This window comes from Hakea prostrata, chromosome 7, assembly GCF_041222555.1.
Source record: "Hakea prostrata isolate BN-2017 chromosome 7, UWA_Hpros_2, whole genome shotgun sequence".
NCBI lineage: Eukaryota > Viridiplantae > Streptophyta > Magnoliopsida > Proteales > Proteaceae > Hakea > Hakea prostrata.
Genome location: NC_142606.1, coordinates 963,300 through 988,039, shown reverse-complemented (window position 1 = coordinate 988,039; position 24,740 = coordinate 963,300). Strand labels below are relative to the sequence as shown.

General features: G+C 37.7%; 2 protein-coding genes and 1 long non-coding RNA gene across 3 annotated transcripts; 1 reads left to right on the top strand and 2 right to left on the bottom strand.

Annotated features, from left to right (window-relative positions):
• The first annotated feature begins 605 nt into the window (after nucleotides 1-605).
• On the top strand, nucleotides 606-8,144 carry LOC149008810 (uncharacterized). The gene is made up of 3 exons (XR_016174611.1): nucleotides 606-842; nucleotides 2,726-2,914; nucleotides 7,362-8,144. It is a non-coding gene; the product is annotated as an uncharacterized LOC149008810 (long non-coding RNA).
• Nucleotides 8,145-9,498: 1,354 nt separating this feature from the next.
• Nucleotides 9,499-10,944, bottom strand: LOC149008809 (stearoyl-[acyl-carrier-protein] 9-desaturase 6, chloroplastic-like). The gene is made up of 2 exons (XM_089161424.1): nucleotides 10,319-10,944; nucleotides 9,499-10,068 (listed from the first exon to the last, which is right to left on the bottom strand). Exons 1-2 carry the CDS (start codon nucleotides 10,760-10,762, stop codon nucleotides 9,499-9,501), a joined length of 1,014 nt encoding a protein of 337 aa, XP_089017550.1. The 5' UTR covers nucleotides 10,763-10,944.
• A 3,847-nt stretch (nucleotides 10,945-14,791) lies between these two features.
• On the bottom strand, nucleotides 14,792-24,201 carry TBL7 (TRICHOME BIREFRINGENCE-LIKE 7). The gene is made up of 4 exons (XM_089162066.1): nucleotides 22,877-24,201; nucleotides 16,121-16,279; nucleotides 15,205-15,516; nucleotides 14,792-14,886 (listed from the first exon to the last, which is right to left on the bottom strand). The coding sequence occupies exons 1-3, from the start codon at nucleotides 23,689-23,691 to the stop codon at nucleotides 15,216-15,218; spliced, it is 1,275 nt and encodes a 424-aa protein (XP_089018192.1). The 5' UTR covers nucleotides 23,692-24,201; the 3' UTR covers nucleotides 14,792-14,886; nucleotides 15,205-15,215.
• Between the last annotated feature and the right edge of the window lie 539 nt (nucleotides 24,202-24,740).

Sequence of the window (24,740 nt, the reverse complement as noted above, 5' to 3'; positions counted from 1 at the left end):
TGCATGTTCCTGCATAGGCTGCTGGTGCACTTCTTAGCACTTCTTTAATTTCTTTTCGCTGATGATGTTTGATTAAAGACCCATTTAATAATTCACCAAGTGTTTATGCTTAGAAAAATACAAAAAACAGTTATGAGTGTTTTTGAAAGCATAAACATTTTTTTAAGCGTGTGTTAGAACTTACTTTTGAAAGTCGGAATAAAATTTACGAGATTTGTCAATTATTATATTTAGAGTGTCAAATTCCATAAATACTCATTCTGAATTTGTGTCACTTAAATCCAACCTGCACCCAATGTTGTCGGGTCGAAACTTCAATTCACGTTGCAAAAATCATGTCAAACGAATTGGTTTAATCAAAGAGTTTTGACCATTTTTTTATGCTTCTTGAAAGAAGAAACACCAGAAACTGTTTTCCTGTGGATTATCAAATGGGCTTGAACGTGGGCTCGTGGCTGCCAGCCGGATTAATTTTAAAAAAGGAAAAAGAAAAAACGGAAAAAAAAAAAAAAAAAAGGAAAAGTGAACGGTGCCAGTGTGCCACTCACCCCTATTTGGGTTCGCTGTGTCTGCCGTCTATAAACTATTTCCAAGCGCCACAAATTTTGATCTTTGTCGATTTCCCGCCAAGAAAGAACGTCGGCGAAAAACCGCCTTCCATATCCCATTGTCTCGGATCGCTTCAGAACTCCTGGAATCCCTTCATTCTTGAACCATTGTCAAATAAAATGAAGGGAGGGACTGTGCAGATCAGTTGGCATGACACTAAATCTGTTCTAACCCTAAATTTTCACCTCCAATCCGGGATTCTAGCCACTGGTGGCGCCGATAACGAAATCAGGGTAAAAGCTGTTTCTTCGATTCTCCAGAAATTTTCTTTTCAGATTTGAGGAAATATTTGGCTTAAGGGTTTCTGGATCACCACCGGTATTGATTACTTCCCCAGATCTATCTAAAGAATTAATTGGCCCCTACATTTAGTTGTGTAACCGGATGAACTGTTGCATCTTTGTCGGCTTTCAGTTGTATATGCAGTGAAATGCCAAATTCTGCTACGTTTTATTAGTAGATGAGTTTGTAGTTTAACTTTTTCTTTACTCAAGTACTTTTGGAAGATTCATGTTCGATTACCCTGGGGTTTAGTTCGTTTTCAGGTAAAAGATTACAGGAAAAGGAAACATTTCTGTTCAAGTCAGTACAAAATTTAATATCCTTGCTTGAAATATTATCTTTTACATGGTTACTCTAACCTTGATGAATTATTGGACTCTGCATTTGTTGGAAACGTATCTGTATCATGATTGTTGAAGATCGAACGTATTGGTTTGACTTTTTGGTAACTCTTGGGATTCGTTTGTAATAAATTGAAAAACTTTCCAGGCAAAATTGACGTATTTAAAATCATCTTTTATCATTTATCTTCAGGTTCAGTTTGTTTCAATGTTATATAAGACTTAAAAACCACAGATTGTGGATTGAGGGAGTTTCAGGTCGTTCAAAAGGAGCTGGAGATGGATAAATTGTGAATGGGCAGGAATGCTTTAGCAGATTAGGCTGGCAAGGTGGCGCTTGTGGCAACAATTTACCATATTTGGAAAGAAAGAAATCTATGCAAATGGGGAGGGAAGTTAAAGAACTCTAAAGCAGAAATGGATAGTATTTATTTTGAGATTCGGGGGCATCTAGGTATCCACAGGGGTGCTTCCATTGCCAATGTAAGGTATATGGTTTGTATGGAAGGTGGGACTTTAATATGTAAAGGGTGGAGCTGATTTGGAGTCTCAAGTCAGTGCTGTTTTAGCCTGATCTCCAGTCTTCGGAGTCCTAGTGCAGGTCATTCTGTTGGTTAATACAATATTCTATTTATCTCCCCCCCCCCCCCAAAAAAAAAAAAAAAAAAAAAAAAAAAAGATTGTCTCACTAAAAAATAATACAGGAATGTTAAATCAACTTCCAATTGATCTTTTTGGACATATAATATAAGTAATCATAATAATTACATAGAGTTGTGTCTTGGTTGATCATGCAGCTGCTATCCATGGACAGTACCATCTCGTATTGTCATAAGGACATATTCTTACTTTTATGCCTAAACATACTTTCTTGTACAACAAAAAGAGGGCAAGCATCAAAGAATTAGGAACCTATGTAATTGCTTAAAGCTGACTTTCTGGGATATATTTTTCTATTGGGATAAGGAACCTTGAGAGGTCTGTTTGCATTCAATTTCTTGGTGGAGAGACCTCTCTTCCTAGATTGAGTGGTCTCTTCAATTGACTAGATAGAAAAGGTATTAAGTGTTTTTATTTTTATTTATTATTATTATTTATTTAATTTGCAATAAAGCATATGTATGTGCCCCCTGAGATAAGTTGTTACTCTGCTGCTACTTGATAGCTTGGAAATTTGTTGACCACTTTTTTATTGGACAAACGTTGGATCATTTGGGTGGAACAGTCTTATCCTTATAGATAGAATTTGATCCCTAAAGAACACTTGAAAGTGCCTTATTGTTATGTTACTGTGAATGAATCCACTTCTAGTACATTTTGATTTTCAGCTAAATTAATTCTGAGGGAAAAACTGCATATGGCAAATCAGTTTTTTCCCCAAGGGAAAACTTCTATGTTTGACCATAATATTTTGTGCTTCATCTGTTTTATGAGCTTTATACTCGAATACACAAAGAAGTTAAAGTAATTTATCTTTCAAAACGTTTCTTTAGGTGATGTTGTAAACAGCTAGCTGCAGACCGAGATGAAGTTGGGTTTGAACTTGCTCATGTTCATATTGATATTGCCAGAAGCAATTGTTTGTTTGTAGTCTCCTATGTCAGACTACTTTCCAGCATATTATACACTTAAGGAGATTTTAACGCTGCATTTGTAGAGAACTGGAAGCCCAATAACTGAAGGTCAGTGTAAGAGGATAATGTGTAAATGTGAAATTATTCATGTGTATGCATTATTTTTTTTTCTCTCCTATGAATATTTATTGCCGTGAACCAAAGATTCTTTTGTTGTGACACCTAGGCAAATGTTGCTTTTTGCAGCACTAAATGTATTTTACTTATTTATTGGGAAATATTGTTCGGCAAATTTTTGAAATGTATTAAAATTTTATTTTTCAGCTCTGGTTGGTAAATTCGAGTGAAGCACGGGAAAAGTTACCCACAGCTTCCTACATAAGCAGCCTTCTTTCTTGCCATCGTTATTCTGTAAACATCCTACGCTTCTCTCCTTCTGGTCAGGACACATTTTTTCAAACAACTAGAAAATTTTGATTTTCATAGATCTAGATTGGCTACTACGATACTTCAGAGTTTATGGATTCAATGATTGCAAGTGTTAAACATTAATTTCTCTAGTTTAGATAAAAACTGAAGCAGCCTTCTTACCATGGTTCTTCTGTAAACATCCAATGCTTCTCTCCTTCTGGTCAGGATCCATCTATCTTTTCAAACAATTAGAAAATTTTAATTTTCATAGATCTAGATTGGCTACAATGATACTACACAGTTTATGGATTCAATGATTGCAAGTGTTAAAACATTAATTTCTCTAGTTTAGATAAAAACTGCAAACCAGGATTGCACATTTCTACATATGTATGCTTAATTGGTGCAGTATCTGATCCATCCAAGTCCAAGACCAAGTGGAGGGGTAAGAGAACCCCCTAGGGCTGCTGCCTAGTAGCTTATTTACTATTGATTTTCAGTTATTTATTGTACTTGGTAGGACCAGTGGAAGAATTGTAATTCTGTCTACTTGGGGACATATTAGGCATGTGTTTATATATTATTTTAATTCAGTCCTTGTACAGGTCTAGCTATAAAGACTTCTGAGTAGATTAAGTCAAGTTAGAATCAGGCTGGGAATTCAAGTCCTGTTAGAAATTCCAGCCCTTGGTTTGTATAAGTAGACCCCTCCACTTGACTGGAAGAGATCAAACTGAATATTAAATAAGAAAGCTTCTCTTCAAGTAATCTCTCTTGTGTTCATTAGTAAGTTTTAGTTTTGTCAATAGAGAATTGAAGATCCAAGGTTGAGAACGGTTCTAAAGATGAAACCAAGTCTAGAAAATTGTAGCTAGTTGAAGATCAGACCTTCAAAAACCACCTGAGATATTCCATCTTTAATGCCCCATTCAGTTATTACTAGCAGCTTACATCAATCCCCCTTCAATTCTCTCTCTTCTTTTTTTGTTGTCGCCCCCATTCCCTGGTTCAATCCCTTCTCTCCACCTCATTTCAAGAGCCTCCGTATCCCCACAACCAGCCATCAATCCTCCACCATTCCCCTTACCTTTGATTTAATCTTCAGCCCTATCAGACTAGCCAATCTCTAGATCTGGTCTTTTTAAGTCAACCAATTTGTTGCCAAAATCAAGAACCTGATATCTCCACTATCCTTTGAAACTTGGGGAGATTATTCTAGGCAATAGGAGTTAGACTCGACACAAGTTTTCACCCCATTCTCATAATTTTTTGTCCCATATCTCTAGAACCTACCCCATCTCACCATACATCCCACCATTCTAAATCCTTCCAAAACTAACAAGCCATCAACCTTCATGCTATTTCTTCCCCAATAAACCCAACTAAGGAATTCATATGCCACTAGTTCAAACGCAACTGGGGACCCATTCAAAAACCATCACATACACGAAACCCAAAACAATATTTGGGCCTAGAAACTAGTCTAGCCTTAGAGATCTTCGAGACTAATCCTTATTTGAGTAAGGCAGCATAATTAATTTCCACATTATGATTGCATTTTCTTTTCCACAAGAACTTGATGGAACCTCTTATCGCCTTCTAATAATGGTGTTTTCAAGGGGAAATCAGTATTTCTGATATTGTAATGTTCTGGATATAAATGACTTCATCCATGAAGTTATGCTTTATTTGAAGTTGCCCTGGTCTGTAGTCGTCAGATTTTTCTGATCCAATTCGATTGGCAGACAGACATGGTTTTGCATGGACTAATTTTCTAATGATTGTAATTTCTGATGAGACTATGTAAAGATTAATAAGACCTGTGGTAGCAGGTATCTAAATATATATCAAGGTTCAAGAACTAGGAACTAATATTGGTTTCAACCTCTTGGATTTCCCTGGTTTTGACCATACCTCAGTAATAACTGTGTACTTTCTCCACGCTGACTTGAAGCAGTTTCACTTGGAGAATACTAAAAAATAAAGAACTTTCTGTTTGTTTTGCTCTTGCGATAAATCTCTCTTTCTCCATTTAGTGACACGAGATGATGTGTGAGTCTACTAGTAGTAGACCATTTTAAGGTTTCATTTCAGTGTACTGGTTTCCCACTTGGTTTCTGAAGAAAAACCCACATTTACACCAACTTTTCATAAATCTGGCTCACCACTGTGTTTAGAGGGGCTGAAATAGGCTGGACATCAAGTTTCAGCCCCAAATGAGCCTTAACACCCCTTGAATTGGGAAAAAGTTTCTGCCAACTCAGTGAATCCAACTGTCTTTTTTGAGTTGGCGAGATGGGCCTCAAGCTTGAGATATTGAACCATGCTTCGAATACGGTCTGACAAGAACACCTCCCTCAATATGTATAAGCAATCTTGGATATGTTGGATAGCTTAGATGACTTAGTTTGGTGTGTGAATGCTTAGAAAAACTGCTTTGACAGGATTCCACCTCCTTTCCTGTCAGTATCTCTTTTTCCTTTTTTCTTCTTTTCAATTTTCAATTATCTCCTCCATTACTTGAGGCAATCTCACTCCCAAACACCCCCCACCCTGGTGGTTTTCCCCAACTCCTTGCTTTGTGACCAAAAAAAAGAAAAAAGGTTAAGGAAACAGAGGTTGAACGGGGAAAAAGAAAAAAACACCCCAATAGAAATAGAGGTCAAACACAAAAAACGCAGGGAAAAATTCCCAGCTCTCCTGTCCCTTTCTTTTTTTTCAGTGAACCAAGCAAAGCATCCCTGCCATCAAACCCTTCTTCCAGGGTGATGTTTTTGATGGTCTCAATGGTTCTTTTTCAATCTTGGCAGAGTCAAGTTCTTCGCATACGATGAGAGCTAAGTTGGCTGGACTGACTTGACCCATTTTGGAAGCCCAAACCAAGAACTAGTCCTAAATCAGTTTTCTAGTCTTGGAAGGGCTGGTGGTTTACTTAGGATACATTATTTACTTGAGTTTATTTGGCAGGGACAGACTAGCTAAGCATCTAAGCTAGTTTGTTTTCTTAGATATGGATTATTATGGTAAGCTTCCTCTTTGAAGCTGTTTCCATTATAGGTAGGTTTCTGTTTCAGGCTACAGTTTGTTATACTTATTGAAATTGGTGTAGAAGGAAGGAGAATGAGACTTTCTAGTGAGCTCTGCCTGAGTGCATGAGTGTGTGAATGTGAGGTTCCTCGTTTCCTTTCTCATTCCCATATGCCTACCGTTCTCTTTGTGAAACCCACCTGGCCACTGTAGCAGATCATCACTTACTCTGCACCAAAACTTCTTTATGCTCGCCTAAATTTAGGTGACGGGAGGTGCGCATTTCTGCTGAGAAGCTAACCATGTTATAGGCTTCTGATTGTATTGTAATTATAAAATTCATAGGTAAATTAGCTGTAAAGTTTCTTTTGCTTTGTGATTTAGGTACTGGTATCCGACAATGAAAAACTCTCAAAAGAGTTAATATAGAGAAGGGCAAGTGTTTGGTATGATGAAACACTAAACTGTAGATAGAAAATTGATAGTTAATGAAGGTTGATAGAATTATGGTTTAGTTGATGAAGCGTCAGATTTTTAGTAGGTTAGTGAAACAGATTGGGTAATTAATGAGCCAAAATTTCATGTGAAGCAATTGAATGGCCTTTGTATCAGCCCTGATTGATCAATTGTACCCTTAATTTTCATTAAGAAGGAAAAAGGGGATCAAAATGCTACCCGATTGTGTACCAAGCATGGTGACCATGTCAAGGTATGTCACTGTTTCTTTTCTTGATCCACAGTTCACCGTAAAAATCGTTAAGAACTTTTTTCCTTTCCTCCTTTTTTGGCATCGCTTAATGGGGAAATTTACTTGTTCAGACTTTTAGATATTTGTCCTGGTGAGGTTATCCATCAAAGTTTAATTCTTATTTAACAGTACAATTTGCAAAAACATGCTCTTTAATCATATCCAGAAGCTTGATGCAGGTTTGGATGATGAGGTTGTCCTATATAATATTCAATGGTTATCAAGCAGTTCTTTCTGTTGATTAATTTTGTTAAAAGCATCCTCTTTGCTGCATTACTAACGTGTATTGTTGTTTCAATTTAAACAAATTTTACCAAAAGAAAATATGAATTTAACACACTTATTTCTTGTCTTGTTCATATCACGCAGGGGAACAACTTGCTTCTGGAGCTGATGGTATAGTTCTCTTCAACTTTTTTCTTATGATGACGTTTAGTTTTCCTTTGAATTATTTCTTTTAGCCATCACACAATGCTGGTCCCACCTATCATGATTCTACAAGGGGTGAGTTTTGAGATGGCCCCTATCATTTGGCTTTTTCTCTTTGTTAAAGGGTATTTTGGGAAAGACCTATAGGTCTCAATATTTAGCTCCAGGTGCTAAATCTTGAGACATTGCTGGCTGGTAGTTAACTCCCTTATAGGACTGCTCTTCTAGAATTCAATCTAGTTTGTAACTGCTGCATATTTTTTCTACAAATAAACAACAAATTACTTTTTGTCGCTCATATGATTGAGGCTCCTCAAAACTCCTAAAGCTTTCTCTTCTTTCTAATTTTCTGCTCTTCATTTCTTCATTTCTTCATCTTCTTCCTCTTCATTTCTCTGGTTTGCTATAAATCATACTGTGCAATGTCACCACGCTTAAATTAATATTAACTGAAAATAGTTACTACCCAAAATCAAACAGGCAGTTTTTAGTAGACAAAGTGACTGTTAACTGTCTTTTGTAATGGTAGGAGGTGAGCTAATCATTTGGAAGTTACATGCTACTGAAACTGGTCAAACATGGAAAGTTCTGAAGATATTACTGTAAGTGTGTGCATTGATGCATGGTGATAGGACCCTCCCTAAACCCCCATTGATTCTTTACTTCTAACAAACTAATAGGAATTATCACTAGCAAGCTACTGAACTTAGAAACATATAACAGCAGGACAATATTGAACTAACAGTCACTGCTGAGATTAATAAAAAACCAAATAAAATTCAGATAAACCAGAACAACTTCACTTCCCTAATAATAAAAACAGCTCCACACCCAGAGCTTCCTCAAGAGGTCTTCCCTCTCCCATAAGCACAGCTTGCTATTGTTTTTTTCCTCCCCCTTTCTCCTCTCCTCCTCCCTTCCCTTACAATTTACATAGCCCCTTCCATTCTAACCAACTCTTATGCATAACAAACTCCTACACATTCACTCAATCAACTCTTGCCACCTGGGCTACCTTGGAGTTTGGTTTCACAATTGAGCATCTGCCTGCCTGCCTGCCTAACTGCCCCTTCTTAATTGGTTTCATATTCCTGGAGTATTCCTGTCCTGCGGTTTTTCATTTCCTGCCTGATTAAATCCTCTATATTGGCTTCACACAAATTGTGTGGGTTGCAAGAGAAAAAGGGGACTGACTCTATGTAGATCTCATACTTAGAAAAGAAACCAAGTCCCTTCGATTTCTTAATGATGTTGGAGTTGTTAGATCCCGTTCGTTCGTAGGGTGTAGTTTAATATCTTGAGTCCTCATAGACTGGCTTCTAAATATTTTGGTTTTTTTTTTTTTTTGGTACAAAGGCGCTTTTTTTATATATGGGGATATGGATATTACATATGCCGCCGGTAGGAGTTGAACCCATGACCTCTCCACTGAGAAGCAGGTTCCTAACCATCCTACTACTCCTCCATTGGCATATTTTGGTTTTTTTTATTCTTCTTTTCTTCTTTAGTACTTAAATTGGCCACTTGATTATTGTCTTTTTTTTTTTGGTTGGTAATTCCTTTGTCTATCTTTAAGTATAAAAAAAAAAAAAAAAATCCTTTGTCTATAGAAAAAAGAATGATATTTATTTAAGTATAGTTACATTAAATTCTTATCAACCAAGATAGTCAAATATTATCTTTGGATGGATTCTTTATTTTCTTCAACCAAACAGAAGGGGATTACAATTACAACATATATATAATAAATAAAATGTAAGAAAAAAAAGAGAAAAGAGAAAACCGCCACGGCGTCCTCTGCCTCCTTTTGAGATGAGAACAGAACAACATATCTACCCATGTTGACTTCCCATTGACATATAGCTATGGCATATCAGCACCCACGGGTGCACCAATTTCCTTCATATTCTCAGAGTAAATCGTATATTACGTACGTGTTAATTACAGTAGTATCAATTAATTAATTTCCTTATTTTATTTTTTAAATGTCATATATATATATATATATATTTATTATATATCATCAGCTACGCGTGAGGTGCCCTTTTCCCTTTGCAACGTGAGGAGATCAATTGAGTTAGAAAGCCACCTCCCTGTCGAAGATCCAACTGAAGCTAATGGTCTGGGGTTTGTCTACCTTACGGGCTCGCTCTTGGGCTCGTTCGTGCAGTTTCCGGAACCTGGGGGCCAACGTGCAGACGAAATCCTGAGCTTCTTGGGCGGCAGTGTTGAGACCCTGTAGCTTCTCGAGCTTCCAGCGTCCGACCAAGAAATCCAGTATGTCGGCATAGTCGGCGGTTGTGTAGACACCCAGCCTCTGTGCGACGGCAGCAAAGTGTTCATAGAGATTGGGATCGACGCCGTCGTACATGAGGTATGCCGGCATGGAGATCGTCTTACGCATCATGTTGGCGATCCCCAGCATGGCATCGTTGGGGTCCACCTCCAGGAGCTTCTCCATCACCTTGACGTACGCATTCTCGTGCCGCTTCTCATCGGCCGCGATGCTTCCGCATATGCGTGCCAACGTTGCGTCTCCGTGTTCCTTTGCCAGGCGCGCCGTGTTGCCATGCGATACAAACGTCGCCCTCTCTTGAAACGACGTGTAAACAAAACCCAGATAAGGATTGTTCTCGGTTCCGGTATCCTGTACAACGTACGTACACACACACGGTTACATTTACATTTACATTTACATTTAATCGTATGTATGTTATATGTGTGTGGTTCAATTTTAATTTTGATTTTGATTTTGATACACGAGCTCTAGATTGAGCCAGCCAGCCAGCCAGCCTAGTAGTAGTATTTATGTCTAACATGCATATATATGACATGACATGACATGACAGTTGAGAGAATGTCTGTATGTGTAGTAATAGACTAATAGTAATACTGACCATGCCACCGCCGATGAGGTACTGGATGGTGCGCTCGATCATGGGCATGTTGACGCGGCCAGAGAGGTAGAGGTAGGTTCTGAGGAGATCGCCGTGGCGGTTCTCTTCAGCGGTCCAACCACGGTTCCATGTGGCCCAAGCATCAAGGCTGCATCCGGTCGTATCCTTAACCCCATCGTGCCGGTTTACGAAGGACTGGTACGTGGGGAGTGCTTCTTCGGTGATCATGTCACCCACCAACACCACCAAGTAGTCGTCCGGCAACCCACGAGCTCGCTCGCGTAGTTCTCTCACCTGACCCTCGAACACATCTGCCGGCGCCGAAGAGTCCGGCAGGAAATCGTGTGGCTGCCAGCATTGCTCCACTGGTTTTAGTAGTGGCAGGATATTATCCTCAGCCCACCCATTCAGGGTCTTGAAGATCTCTTGCTTCTCCTGAGGCATCGAGTGCGACCTCAGAGGACCTTTCACCCCAGGACGAGGTTGAGGTGGTGCTGCTGGCGGCGGCGGCGGCGGCAATGGCCTTTGAGACCGGGTTTCTCCGGCGCCACCCACCGTCTCTCCTCATTGGGCTTCCCAGCAGGGGGGAGATCTGGTGCAGTGGCTGCTGGCGGAGAGGGATCAGCTGGGAGTAGTGCAGCATATTTGATTGATTAATTAGGAGCACTACTTTACTTACTATCCTAATTCTCTTTCTTTCTGCTGGGTTGGCAAAGGGAGGGCCTGCCTGCAAGAGATGATGAGATGAGAAAGCTTGGGAGTAATGTATTGTATCCCCCTATCCTATATATAGGAGAGGAGTTAAGTTAGATCTCTCTCTTGCCTTTGCTAGCTAGCTAGCTAGCTAGTCATTTATGTTAATTAGAAAACTGCTACTATCACTATTATTATTATTATTTTCTTTCTTTCTTTCTTTCTTTGGGTAGAGAAACAGAAACTAGAAACTGCTACTATTTGATGATAAGAGACGTGCTGGGAGTGGTAGTAGGAAGGAATGGTTCCAATATTTGTATTTGTATTTGTTTTTGCATGTACGTGGTTCAGACGTAGTAATTAGTACTAGTTTTAGGCTTTTTTAAAAATTGACAATTTTGGATGGATTCGGACTATTAGGGCATTGCAACATGTGTATTTATCAAAGATAAAATTAATTTTACCAAGTGATATCCTCCTATATGCTGTTCAGTTCAACTGTAAGTATGTATGTATGTCAAATTTCAGCTTCTTCTTATTATAAGTTAGTTACTTATTCACAAATCATGTCATGTGCTTATATATAACTGAAGTCAATGGAATTCAACTTAATTTGTCGTGCAAGCAAGTATATATATATCTCCTCCATGAACTACTTTACCATCATGTACAAAGCATTTCCAACCAACTATTGCCCGCCGTTATGGTGTAGCGCTATTAATTAGTGTTATAAGTTTATGATACTACTTACTTAAAACGCCAATTATTAGATTATATAATTTTTACGTGTGAAAATCTTCATCAATTAATTGTTATATACTTACTATTATCATATTACTGGCTAATGCAATTAATTTATGATTTGGAGGGTAATCCTCCTAATTTATGGATCATATACAGTTTCTTTTTCCTTTTCCCAAGAAAAATAAATGCTGGATCCATGATCCAAAACTAATAGAGCTAAACAAGCATTAATGAAAAGAGAAACACACACAGAACAAGAAGAGAGATCCTAGGGACAGACAGGGTGCTTAATTGACTTGAAAAAACCATACCGATGGAAACACATAGACTACGTACAAGAAACTCATGGCTGAAAATTCAGATATGATAGCTACCTAGCTTTCATGTGTGTAGTAATTACTGTTAATGCTTTCCTTTCGGCCTGTGGCTAATTAGGTAAAGTACGTGCTGTTCAATCCACTTGTGGATACTGCTTAAGCATGTGGTATCTTTCTTTGGTTACATCGAAAACAACTAGACATCCATGTAATAAATAACAAGTCTACCTTTCGGATTAATTTAATATTTTATTTATTTATTTATTTAGTTATATCGTCAAGTTGTTCTAAACCGAATCATCATTAAATAATAAATCATTGAATTTCAGTTCTAACATCCGATTTCAGTTAGTCATGGGCTTTTTATATTCTGTAGTGTCGTCTTTATATGCTTTTGTATATCTAGTGGCAGCAGCAACAATCCCAGTTATTGGGTTTGTTGTGAATCCAAAAGAAATAAGAAAAAAAATAAAATAAAAAAATATCAGCACTTTGTCCATTTTCAATTACAAAATCTATTAAATCACGATAATCTCAAATTCTAAAGCACTCCTTATTGATATTTATATAAATATTTATTCCATATAAATATATGGGCTTATAGAAAATACTAAAAAGGAAAAATTACAGCAAATAACAAATTAAAAAAAAAAAATACTAAGCATGATCAGAAGCAAGCTGGAGACTGCTTCGAGGAAAACCTCGTTTTTTCAATTTCTCATTTAGGTTTAGAGGTGAATTCTTCGACATTAGAGAAGGAATCTTGTATTTTAATTAGATTTAAGATTTCCTTTATCTCGTGGAGGTATGTATGAGTTCAAAATCATTAACCATTTTAAAGGATAATAGTTAAGAATGTCTTGATTGTCTGCAAGGTATATAAAGATATAGGCTTACATCATTTGAGACATTACATGTTCTTAAAGTAACCAAAGTACACTGATAAACACTAATGTCTTTTAAGGTTTGGAAGACTTTCTTACAACTGAGTCAATGAAAGCATACCAAAAAACACTAATGTCATTTAAGGTTTGGAAGAAAGTCTTTCTTACAACTGAGTCAATTAATGTAAAGGGTATTCTGTTGTTCTCTTACATTTATTGGTTTTTATTTTTTTACCTCTTTTTTTAAGTTTTCGGGGGGTGTAGAATGTAATTATTGGTTCATAGTAGTCTGTTTCAGTTGTTGCTAATTTTGTGCAAACAACAATTTGACAACTCAAGTTTTAAAACCAACTTTGCCACTGAGTTACTTGTTAGTAGTTTTGGTAAAAAAATGTTTGGTACCATCGTGTCATTCTCTTCCATCAAAATTTTTAAAGTTTTTCTTTTAATTTTTTAAATACTATAAATAATACTATCCATATGGCAAAGGCTTTTATTGTTTTTATTTCTCTTTTTATGGATATATTCATGTACTATGTCAAGATAGCCCCTCAACTTCGTGCGTGTATCAACTTGGTTATATAAATATTCTAAACTAGTTCATAAACTTAACCTTCAAAGTATGTATTCTTGTACTATCTAAACCTAAAAACGTGTTTACCTAACTATATATGTACATGTTTTAACCATGAATAGAAGTTTATCTTCTCAGCCCAAAAAAAGGAAAAAAAAAAAAAAAAAAAAAAAAAAAAACTTGATACATATGAAGACTTCAAACCTCAAAAGGAATATATCAATGATAACATTTAGAAAATTGAAGTCAAATGATGGGTGTGTTTTTTTTGGTATGTATATATTTTTATTTTTTAAACTAAAGACAGTGTAGCCAAAGGACCCTATACCACTTTTATCCCTTAGCCAAATGAGGGACCTTTCCCTTTCTAATTTTGCACCAAACTTAATGTTGGGTCAACATTGCACCATGTTGTTTATCATGCCACAAATTCACATCACATATGAGTAGCAGCAGTACTGGTAATTAATTCGTTGAACCTAAAGCTTGGCCTTTTACTGAGAATCCGGATCATCACCCCGTTGGGTTTACCACCACAAAATCAGTGGGCCCACAGCTGAAAAATATTTAAAAGAAAAAAAAAAAAAAAAAACTCTCATCACCCACCCTTGGGCCTCCTGTATTTTGGGGTGGAAAAGCCGTCGGAAGTGCTCCCCGACGGGGTCGCAGATCTGGACTCTTTAACCGAACCTCTGCTAGCGCTAGCTCTAGCTCTAGATTATGAGTGAAATTGTTGAGTACACCACAATGTACAAGTTATTAGATTATGACATGATATTACTTCCGGCATAGCGGGGTAAATAAATTGTACAACTCACCAATTCCCACAAATACAAGCATAACGGGTAAACAAATTGTACAACTCACCAATTCCCATAAATACAAGGGAACTGAAACAAATATAACTCGCCAATTCTCACAAGTAAAGAGCAAAAATCACCGATAACCTTCCTGTTAGGTTGAAATAAATAAAATTCTGCATTGGTAGAGCGGTAAGATCCATATTTCTCAGTGGAGAGATCATGGGTTCGATCTTGCGGACGACAAAACTCCCCCTGAGGATGTAATCGAGTGAAAACAATTTTCATTATCGATCGACCCTAGTGACAGAAATCTGTACATAGTAGTGTGAGCAAAATTCGTTCCTTTTCTCTCGGCTCTGATGAGTGATGATCAGCTTCCACGTTCAAGAATCTCTGATGTAAAGCAAAACGGATCTTTTGTTCTCCCAAAGAATTGTCACGTACATGAGTCTATCCTGTACTCCCAAAAAATTAAAAGAATGATTGAGAAAGAATTTCTGTTACAAACCGCTTTGCGCCATCGATTCTTTGACGACGCTGTTTCAGCACCCACCTGCAAAAAGTTAAGATGGTAGATGAATGAAAATACCGATACCAATAACAATAAATGTAATAAAAACCAATCACAAACCTAAGCGAATTAAACCCCATAAGTCACTTTCAAACGCAATCTGACATAACTAAATTAACCAGGAATAAGAGAAAAAATTTCTTCCCTAATTGTGTGATTAATCTAATAGGTTCAACAATGAAGAAACGATTCCCAGTACTCCTTACCATAAGGAAATAATCATACTATCCAACTCGTACAAAATATGCAAAAACGGGAACCCATGCGATTGAAAAATGAACTGGGGAATGCAAGACTTACAATGCTCCATTTCATGGCAATGGAAGAACACTGCGACCAGCAAGCAGACAAGAGAAGACGATCTCATTCCACACATCAGGGATTCCAGGAAGACACCAATGGCTACAGTCAGATATCAACGGATTATCACCCCAAGGGCCCACGTGTGCATCACTCCGGAAAGCCGCCATGGTAGTTACATTAAGAATCGTCACAGGAGATGTCATATTCTTCACAACTTCTGAAACAACGTCTGTGAATGCGTTCTGGGCCTGTATTTTAAGATCCAGTATCGGAGAGTGTGGAACTTTACATTGCCTGTGGGGCAGATAACTGATGTAGAAACAAGCACTAATCTATCAATTCCTCCATACTTAAAGATATGGTCTGAATAATGAAGAAATTTTCACATGCAACTCAACAAGAAACTGAAAAAAAGAAAAGAAAAGAAAAGAAAAGAAAATGAAGAAGAAGAAGAAGAAAAAGGACCAAGTTTCTGTTAGCCCACAGTGAGGAGATCCCGTCTTTACCTACAGAAACACTTAAAATATCCTTTTGAATGGAACAAATAATTCATTTGTAAGGATCTCCAGCAGCCAATCATAAAACAGACCTGGTGGCACATATCATTCCACATAATGAAAGCTACTGGTACTGCCTCTCTGCCAGTTTATAACTCCCAAGGATGAGCAAACTCAGAAGAAACAAATTCTCTATGGTATCTTTTCTATTCCATATTTTAATATTTTCACAGAAGTGAAGCCTCATCCAGTAAGCTCCTAGAATTCAACATAATGGTTTCTAGAATGAACCACAATAGGGCCACTAGTTCCAGTTGATTGGGTTGAGATGATAAGTTATAGACACCTTTTAAGTTCATAAACTACCATAACTAGTGAAAAATGAGATCCATTATGAATTGTAACTGTAAAAGTACCTCCAATGAGAAGGCTCGTATGCTCGAAAGAAAACGTGTGTCCTAGTTGTGTTGATCCTGGTCTCAACCCATGATGCCCAAGTTTGTAATGCAGTTCTGAAACCAGTAGTAATTGGCATTCCGAGCTTCACTGATCCACCGACCTGGAAATAGCAGCCCCTGTCTGGAAAAACATTTTAGAAAATTTCTACAAATGGATACAAGACAGGACTTAAGTACGTTGAAGAACCAAAAGTAAGGATTACACCACACACATAATGATGAAATAAAATCACATCACCAATGCACCCACAGTTTAAAGCATGCTAAATTCCCAAAGTACGTATTAAATCAATTACGTGCTACAAGGAAAGCTCCATCAAAGTTAAGCTTGCCATATGAGATCCATTGGTAAATTGAAGATGGAATAGATGTAATTTTGACATCCGAAAAGATAGCCGGATGATATTATCATAAAGCTTGATGAGATGGACCATCCAAAGATGTATCAAGTATCAACATTTTATGGAACATCTTGGTATGACCGCAAGTATCTGAAGTATCAAATATAACACATGGGCATACTTTGTGAATGTCCAAAATAGACAGAAGTCCCATAGGGACACATCATCTGAAAACTTAGAGATGTCACTGTAGTTTGTTTAATGCATTCAATAAATTGTATAAATCCATGCTACAGGTTTGGATCTGTATTTCATGATGCTAGCTGCACTAACCTTCCTCTTTCACCTGGGCTTGGGTATAGCACTAATCTTTCCGCATTAGTTGAGTATGCAATACAAACAGAAGACCCTTCACACAGCAATAAAAAAAGTGATAACTGCAGCAGAGAAAGAAGCCTAATTTTATGCTCTCTTTTTTCCTTCATAGAAAAATTATGGGGTGATCTAAAGGCATTTGGGAAGGTCAAAGAGGCCATCCTGGAGGATATGTTTTTGGAGAGGGATGGGGGATCTCAATTTAGATTTTGTGCCGCTATGAACAAAGAGAGGCTTAACTTTCAAAAGGGACATCATAGAAGCCAAATGCTTCTTCCTAACTAGAGGTGATAGTTTAGTGCAAAGATGGAAAGTGGAAACTTATTGCCCATAGACGGGTTGTTATATGTGTCTAACCCCTCTGGGGGTTACTTCCTGGATAAGATGGTAGATTGAGATGTGAGATGGCTATGTGTATCAAGAATGTGACTAAAGATGTCCTAGGGGAATAATAAAAAAAGCTCCATTCTTATAGAGAGATTTGGTGGTGGGATAGTGAGGTTCAAGCTACCATTAGGAATAATAAAACTAGTTTTAAGATATGACAAAGAACTAAAGGATATTGAAAATCTTCAAAGGTATAAGTTGGCTAGAAATAAAGCTAAGAAAATTGCGGGAAAAGGAAGGGGGAAGAAGTATGAAGAGTTATACAATAAGTTGGGCACGAAGGAAGGGAAAATCTATTTATAAGATTGCCAAAATAAAGGATAGGATGAGTAGAGATCTTGGCCATGTAAGATGTACTAAAAATGGAGATGGTAAAGTACTAGAATATGATGAGGACATTAAGAAAAGATGAGAAATCTGTTTCTTTAGTCTACTAAACGAACATACTTTTAAGTGATTCGGACTATTACGCCGTTCACCAATGCACTAATTTTCAAACAGAGAATTCCAAGGGTCAAAGTAAAATAAACATTAAAGAAGATGAAACTAGGCAAGACACAAGGTCTTGATGAAATCCTAATAAAAGTATGGAAGAGCTAGGGAACCCACGGGCTAGTTTGGTTGACTAAGTTGTTTAATAAGATTATAAGCACAGGGAAAATGCTAGACGAATGGAGGAGAAGCATTGTAGTTCCAATTTACAAAAATAAATGAGATATTCAAAGTTGTAATAACTATAGGGGCATTAAACTGATGAATCATACTATGCAATTATGGGAGAGAGTAATTGAAACCCGTTGAAGACACTTGACCACAATTTCGGAGAACCAATTTGGGTTTATACCAAGAAGATCTACAACGGAGGCTATTTACCTAATTAGGAGATTTATGCAAAGGTATAGGAGTGTAGGAAAGACCTTCATATGATATTTATTTTAGAAAAACTTTTGATAGAGTTCCTAGAGCTTTAATTTGGCAAGTACTAGAAAAAAGAAGTGTTACAAGTAAATATATGGACATAGTTAAGGATATATATGATGGTTCGGTGATAAGTGTAAGAACAGTGGGGGGACAAAGTAATGAATTCCCAGTTACAATTGGGCTACATCAAGGATAAACTTTAAGTCCATATTTATTTGCACTTATAATGTATGAATTAACCAAAGAAATTCAAGACGAGGTCCCTTAGTGTATGCTTTTTGCTGATGATATTGTGTTGATAAATAAGACTCAAGTAGGGATTAATACCAAGTTAGAATCATGGAGAACAACTTTGAAATCAAGAGGCTTTAAACTAAGTAGAATGAAGACAAAATATTTAGTTTCTAACTTTAGTCGTGAACGGACAGACGATGAGGTGGTGAAACTTGACGTAAGGAGATTTCTCAGAGTGATTGTTTTAGGTATCTAGGTTCAATCATAAATAAAAGAGGTGATATAGAGGATGATGTTTCCCAAAGGATTAAAATAGGGTGGATGAAGTGAAAAGGTGCGTCTGGGGTATCGTGTGCTCAATGTACTCCATTAAAGCTCAAAGGAAAATTCTATAGAACCGTCGTTCGACCATCTATGATGTACAGTGCAGAGTGTTGGGCTATTAAAAAGAATCATATAGATAAACTTAGTATAGAAAAATGAGGATGCTAAGATGGATGAGTGGAATAACTAGGAAGGATAAAATAATAAATTATCATATTAGAGTTGGTCTGGGAGTTGCTCCCATAAGTGATAAGCTTCGAGAAAGTCGTTTGAGATGGCACAACCACGTTCAACAGAGACCTATAAATGCCCCTGTACGGAGAAGTGATATAATCTAGAATGAAGGAACTAGAAGAGCTATGGGCAAACCTAAGATAACCCTAAGAGAAGTGGTGAGAAATGATATGCATAGCTTAGGCCTCGTATCTAGCATGGCCTCAAACAGAAATGATTGGAAGGCAATAATCCATGTAGCCTACTCCATTTAGTTGGGACAAGGCTTATTGTTGTTGTTGTCATTGTTGTACCCGTCAAGGCCGATAGTGTTAGTGAGCTGTTAGCTTTGAAAGGTAAAATACGTTTTTATCATTAATTATATTATCTTGAAATCTAAAAGACAACTTTGCCTTCTGATTTTTTCTTTCAATCTTCTTCCCCCTCCTCATGCCTGCTACACCACCCTCACCCCCACTGCCGATCCCATCACCTACCCCTGCCCCCACCCCAGTTGCTAGTCCCACTATTATTAAACTGCAACTCAGTATTCACCAAACCCAAGAAGCAAAACTCACTTTGAGAATGGCTTAGCTGCAGTTCTTTCTTTGTGAAGATTACCACCAACAACCCGCCTTGTTTTCAAAGAGCTTTTGTCTTAGCTATTGGAGCTGTACTTGCATCTTTCTTTGTGAATAGTACCACCTACTCCAGGCTGCTAATGATGTAGCTACACTTTTTTATCATTCCTTCGGGAGATTACTGCCACCTATTTTGCTTGTTGCTGATGGTTGACGGGCTTCAGTTGATACTGCTTCCTGAATTAAGTTCACCATTCAAGACTGGTGCCACTTTTAGTATTTCAGTGTTTCAAGCTGGAGATTTTGATATGTATATTCCAGCTTGATTACTCCAGCTTGATTGCATATGTATTAAGATATATATCATGAATAAGGGGATTGTTCCTAGTGTGATTAACAGGCTGGTTACTATCTTTTTGGCTATGTTTCCTATTCTAGGTTAGCTTGTTTCTCTCATGGGCTTCCTATTTTCTCTTCTCTGCTTACAAGGAATTAGTTTCCTTTTCTAGTGTAACTTTCTATGGAATTTATTTATAAAAAAGACAAGTCACCCTCACATTATTCAGAGCTGGCAGCAGTTCTCTTTGCATTCCCATTCTTCTATTCCATTGTTTCTCTCTCTCTCTCTCTCTCTCTCTCTCTCTCTCTCTCTCTCTCTCCCCTCTATTTTTCTGCCACCATTTACATGTGCTGGTTAAAGTTCTGGGTTTTGGTACAGTTACAATGAGACAATAAGGCTGCAATCAACACATCCCATAATCCAGCTCATCATACATACCAAGCAGATGGAGATCAACTGACACTCTATCAAAGAAAAGTTAGAAAATGGATTGATTTTGCGTACCCTTGGTGAAGTTTAGTGATCTGCTTGTTGATACATTCACTAAGGGATTAGAAGGAAAACTTTTCCATGCTTGTTCATCCAAGTTGAGCATGTCTGACATATATGCTCGAACTTCTCTTCCCCACAACTCTAATTTATAAAGTAGGGAGGGGTTATTGATGTAACTTTCATAAATAGAGGGCTTGACAGATCCAAATGATCATTCAACCATACAGCCTAAAGTATTGTTTTGACAAGAAGAGGTGAAATGGAAGACAGGGTTGGATAGACGGGTTTAGGTTTTATAATATAACAATAAAAGGCTAAACTGCACTAACAATGGGTAATTGGCCATTTATGACTGCTTAGCTTCAACAAATGGTTTCAACTTAATAGACATGGTTTACTTGTAAGCCCCACAATAGTCTGACGGAGGTCCATGTAAATGTCCAAATAACAGGTGGGTGACCTGTGAACTGTTTCGAATCAAGGATGTGCATGCTATTTGCTCTTCCTTCTTATTTTCTGTGGGAAAAACATCCAGAGAAAGTCATTGGAGAGCATTTTCCAAACAGTTTAAGAAACTGATAGGAAAAACAAACAGAGAAGGAAAGGGCACAATTTTCAGAGTTAGAATATAGAGCAGATAAGAAAATAAACTATTGAATCCAAAGGTAGATCAACAGAGAAGGAAGAGAATCAACAGATATCAGTAACCATGAAACCATCTATTATTCTATTTTATTATGACATGGATACTAAACCTTGCAGTCAATCACAAAAATATGCGCAAAACTTGAATATTGAACAGAGTGCCCCGATGGATAGGATTGTTTAAGTCGAGCAAGTTGTAGCAGAAATAGAAAATGAGTCTTGACTAAATGAGAAAAGAGAAAATTAGGTTTTAACCAACAAAATCATGGGAGGAGAACAATTTTCTAAAGCTGAGTTGTAGTCAATTAAAAGGGAGAAAACTCAAAGAGAAGGCTGTATATGGTATATGGCCCAAAACTCTCTGCTAAATTCTAATCTACATTAAAGTCCCAAACTTACCATCAATTCACCTAATAAATATCACAAGCATAAACTAAGTCCTACTTTGACCCAAACCAATTATGGTTAGGACTGAACGAGTAATAAAACTTTTGTACCAAATAAACCTGTAATCCTAATCCAACTTGAAAATTTATAACTTGATCACAAGCTGTCTAATGACTATCACAACACTGGATACTGCAATTAATAGAACTTGAAAATCAAATAAAGATAAATGTGAAGAACAGATTGATTGGATGAGTTCAGAAATAGTAGGAGGATGACTGAGGAAAATCTCGACTTGAAGAAATATAAAGAATAAAACTTGGTTTGGCCGTCAAACTCTGGGAGGAGGCCTATCCTCTGAAATCATAAAACCAACGTTTCAGATGATTTGAGTTTCAAAGGAAAGGTAAATTCTATACAATGATATATGTAGCCCACCAAAAATCCTTGGCTCAATTCTGTTCCAAACCTAGTCCAATACCTTACATGATTCCAACTAATACATTCTTAATTAAATTTAAAACAAAAACCACATCCTTTGATTCAAAGTCAAACCAATTACTGTCATCACTGACTAGTAATTGATTCCAAAACTGACAAGCCCCTAGGATTTCTTAGAATAATAAATAAAGAAAAGTCCCCACGTTTGATCCACTGGTCATATGGCACCCAAAAGCATTAGAACAGAAGGAATAAGCCCCTAGCCAGCATTACTATGAACTGCAATCATAGAGGCTCCCACATCATCTCTTTTACCAAAGTCCGCAATTAACAGAACCAAACCCTCTCCAACTGTAGATGCTCCCACATGGATTATTGAATGCTCGTTCATCTTTTGGGGGATACAGGATATTAAGTTAAATGTATGCAAACTCTATTTAATAGGAGATTCCCTTCAAGGATGATGCTTGAGTCACACTCAGTAATTGAATAATTTTGACAAAATCATAACGTCTACAGAACCAACAATAAGATTTTGACAGATTGCTCTGGAGAATATAAGGAATCTTATGAAGCCTTATATATTTTTCTCCACTTTAGTTGAGGAGAAAGAGATTTGTAGATCTTTTCTTACTGGATTTCACTTCTGAAAGTTGTTTGAGGCTAAACTTTGATATATGCACTAACAGGATGATAATTCACCAAGGGTCCCATCAAAATTTGCTTCTGCTTTCTTTTACTGTATCAGATCATCTTCCAAAATTTAGTATGAAAATGGAGAATATTGAATAATCATTGAGTGAAATTAAAATCTAAATGGCATGGTGACAGAGAGAAGAGAGAAAAACAAGGGAACTAGTTCGCATAATTATTAAGCTTTTCCACAAATCATAAAATGAAAAATTAACATTCATTTCTAGAACATCCCTTATCACTTATGCTAAGACCAAACCAAAAAAAAAAAAAAAAACGGGAAATACTGAGTTTGGATTGATCCAGAAATAGAACTCACAATAACCCATTTGAAACTTACGTGTCGTAAAGCTTTTCATGATTCCACCAATGTCCTGTATTGAATATAAGAACATCTGTATTTATCCACTCTTTATTTATTTCATCCAACTTGTCCAGCTTGATCGTTGACTTAACCCTCTTTGGCGCATTTCTAGGAACCGAGCCTTGCTGAACTAGGAAAACTGAGCGAAAGAACTCAATCGTGAAGTTGAACGAAGCAAAGCGTACACCCAGAAACCTAATCCGCTTGGTGATCTTGTTCCCATTGACCTCATAAACACTCTTCTTATCCGGTACCCCGGACATCAACAAGCATATCAAAGACTCCCACTGCGTTCTACCCATAGAATCACCAACAAAGACAACCCTTTTGCCACGAAGCATTTCTAACACTCTTTGCACATTAAATCTTGGGATGACACAATTCCTGGGTTTCCACCTCCATTTAAGATAATCACTATCTTTGCGCCCGTTAGCCAAGCAGTTGAATCCTCGTTCAGCGAAAGGACATTCTGAGCTATTGTATAGAGGATAACTGTAATCTTGTTCCCAGATGCCATCGAAATACTCACAGGCATCTGTCGAGTTAGTGAATTCGGAATTGAGAACATTGCCACCCTGCCCAGTCCCTTCGATGTCCTTCGCAAGACTGGGGAACACGTATTGATACGCACAGCCCATTACTGTTATAAAGCATAAAGAAGAGACTATCAAGAAGCATATCTGGAAATACGGCGACGCCCAGGTTTTTCTGCACACGGTTCTTGGACTGCCAAAGCTCAAGTTCTTCCTACCTGAAGTACTCCGGCTAAATCTTGTCACCAGCCCAATCATCCTCGCCAAAAATATAAGAACTGCATCAATGGTTACTGTGTAAGGATATCATCCGTGATGAGAATCTCCAAGAAGCCATCTGCCTCTATATCCAACAAAACCGAAGCATTACATTGAACAACTCAATCGAAACCTGAACAATGAGAATCGATACATACTCAGAACCCGGTAAAATTGGCAAGAATCATAAGCCCATTTCAGATTGCAGACCAAATCTTCAGGAGAGAAAGAATACCATACAAGTACTCGCAGAGAACGCCGAACCACCACCGAGAACCGATCCCATGTAGCAGTTGAAAGAATCAGAGATCAGCTCGGATAAAGAAACCCACAGACTGCTAGCTACTGAGATCGAAATCTGGAAGAGGCACTCGAAGATGGGAAAGAAGGAATTTGCAGATTTACAGCTTTATGTGGCTTCCGCGAGGGGAGATGAGTTCATTGGGAATTGGCTTCAAGCCGAGCGGTCAGAAAGGAAGACAAAGGAGAGACTTCGAGAGACTTATTAGTTATTAGTTATTACTAAACTCCAGACAGACAGACAGACAGAGGGGTTAGAGGTGGGCTGAAGAGATGGGCCTACTGCCTATCCATGGGCATATGGGCTTTGGATCTGGGAAGGACCGAGAAAACAATAAAAATTGTCGGTGCGGTCGAGCTTTCGAAGTTCGAAGTTCGAACTCCCTGGAAATTAAGACCTTTCGATGTCGTTGATTCCAAAACAGGCGAAACAGGCGTAAAGTAAACGCATCAGATCAGATCAGATCAGACAAACACTCGTCGTGCTTAGGTTTCTCTCTTTTCGCTTTTGTAGAACGTAGATGTAGGAACTAGGAAGAATTCTTGTGCTTAGATGGAGCGCAATCGCATGATCAAACACAACACAATTAGATATGAACCGATTGCGTGGACCCCACAAAAACTAGATCCGTCTTGCTCTTGCTCTTGCGTAACCCAAAAGGATGGGACGCTCGATCGGTTCAGGCTTCAGCCGTCGAGGGATAGAGTGGTGTGCACGCCTCGTACGACAGTTTAGGGGCACCTAATCA

Excerpts from the sequence above, each read along its gene's own strand:
- LOC149008809 (XM_089161424.1), bottom strand. The coding sequence starts at position 10,762 with ATGCCTCAGGAGAAGCAAGAGATCTTCAAGACCCTGAATGGGTGGGCT. Across the intron at positions 10,069-10,318 it reads ACCTCATCGGCGGTGGCATG|GATACCGGAACCGAGAACAA; the intron begins GTCAGTATTACT and ends TACGTTGTACAG.
- TBL7 (XM_089162066.1), bottom strand. The coding sequence starts at position 23,691 with ATGATTGGGCTGGTGACAAGATTTAGCCGGAGTACTTCAGGTAGGAAG. Across the intron at positions 16,280-22,876 it reads CATGAAAAGCTTTACGACAC|GGGCTGCTATTTCCAGGTCG; the intron begins GTAAGTTTCAAA and ends TTTTCCAGACAG. Across the intron at positions 15,517-16,120 it reads TACGAGCCTTCTCATTGGAG|TTATCTGCCCCACAGGCAAT; the intron begins GTACTTTTACAG and ends TTTCTACATCAG.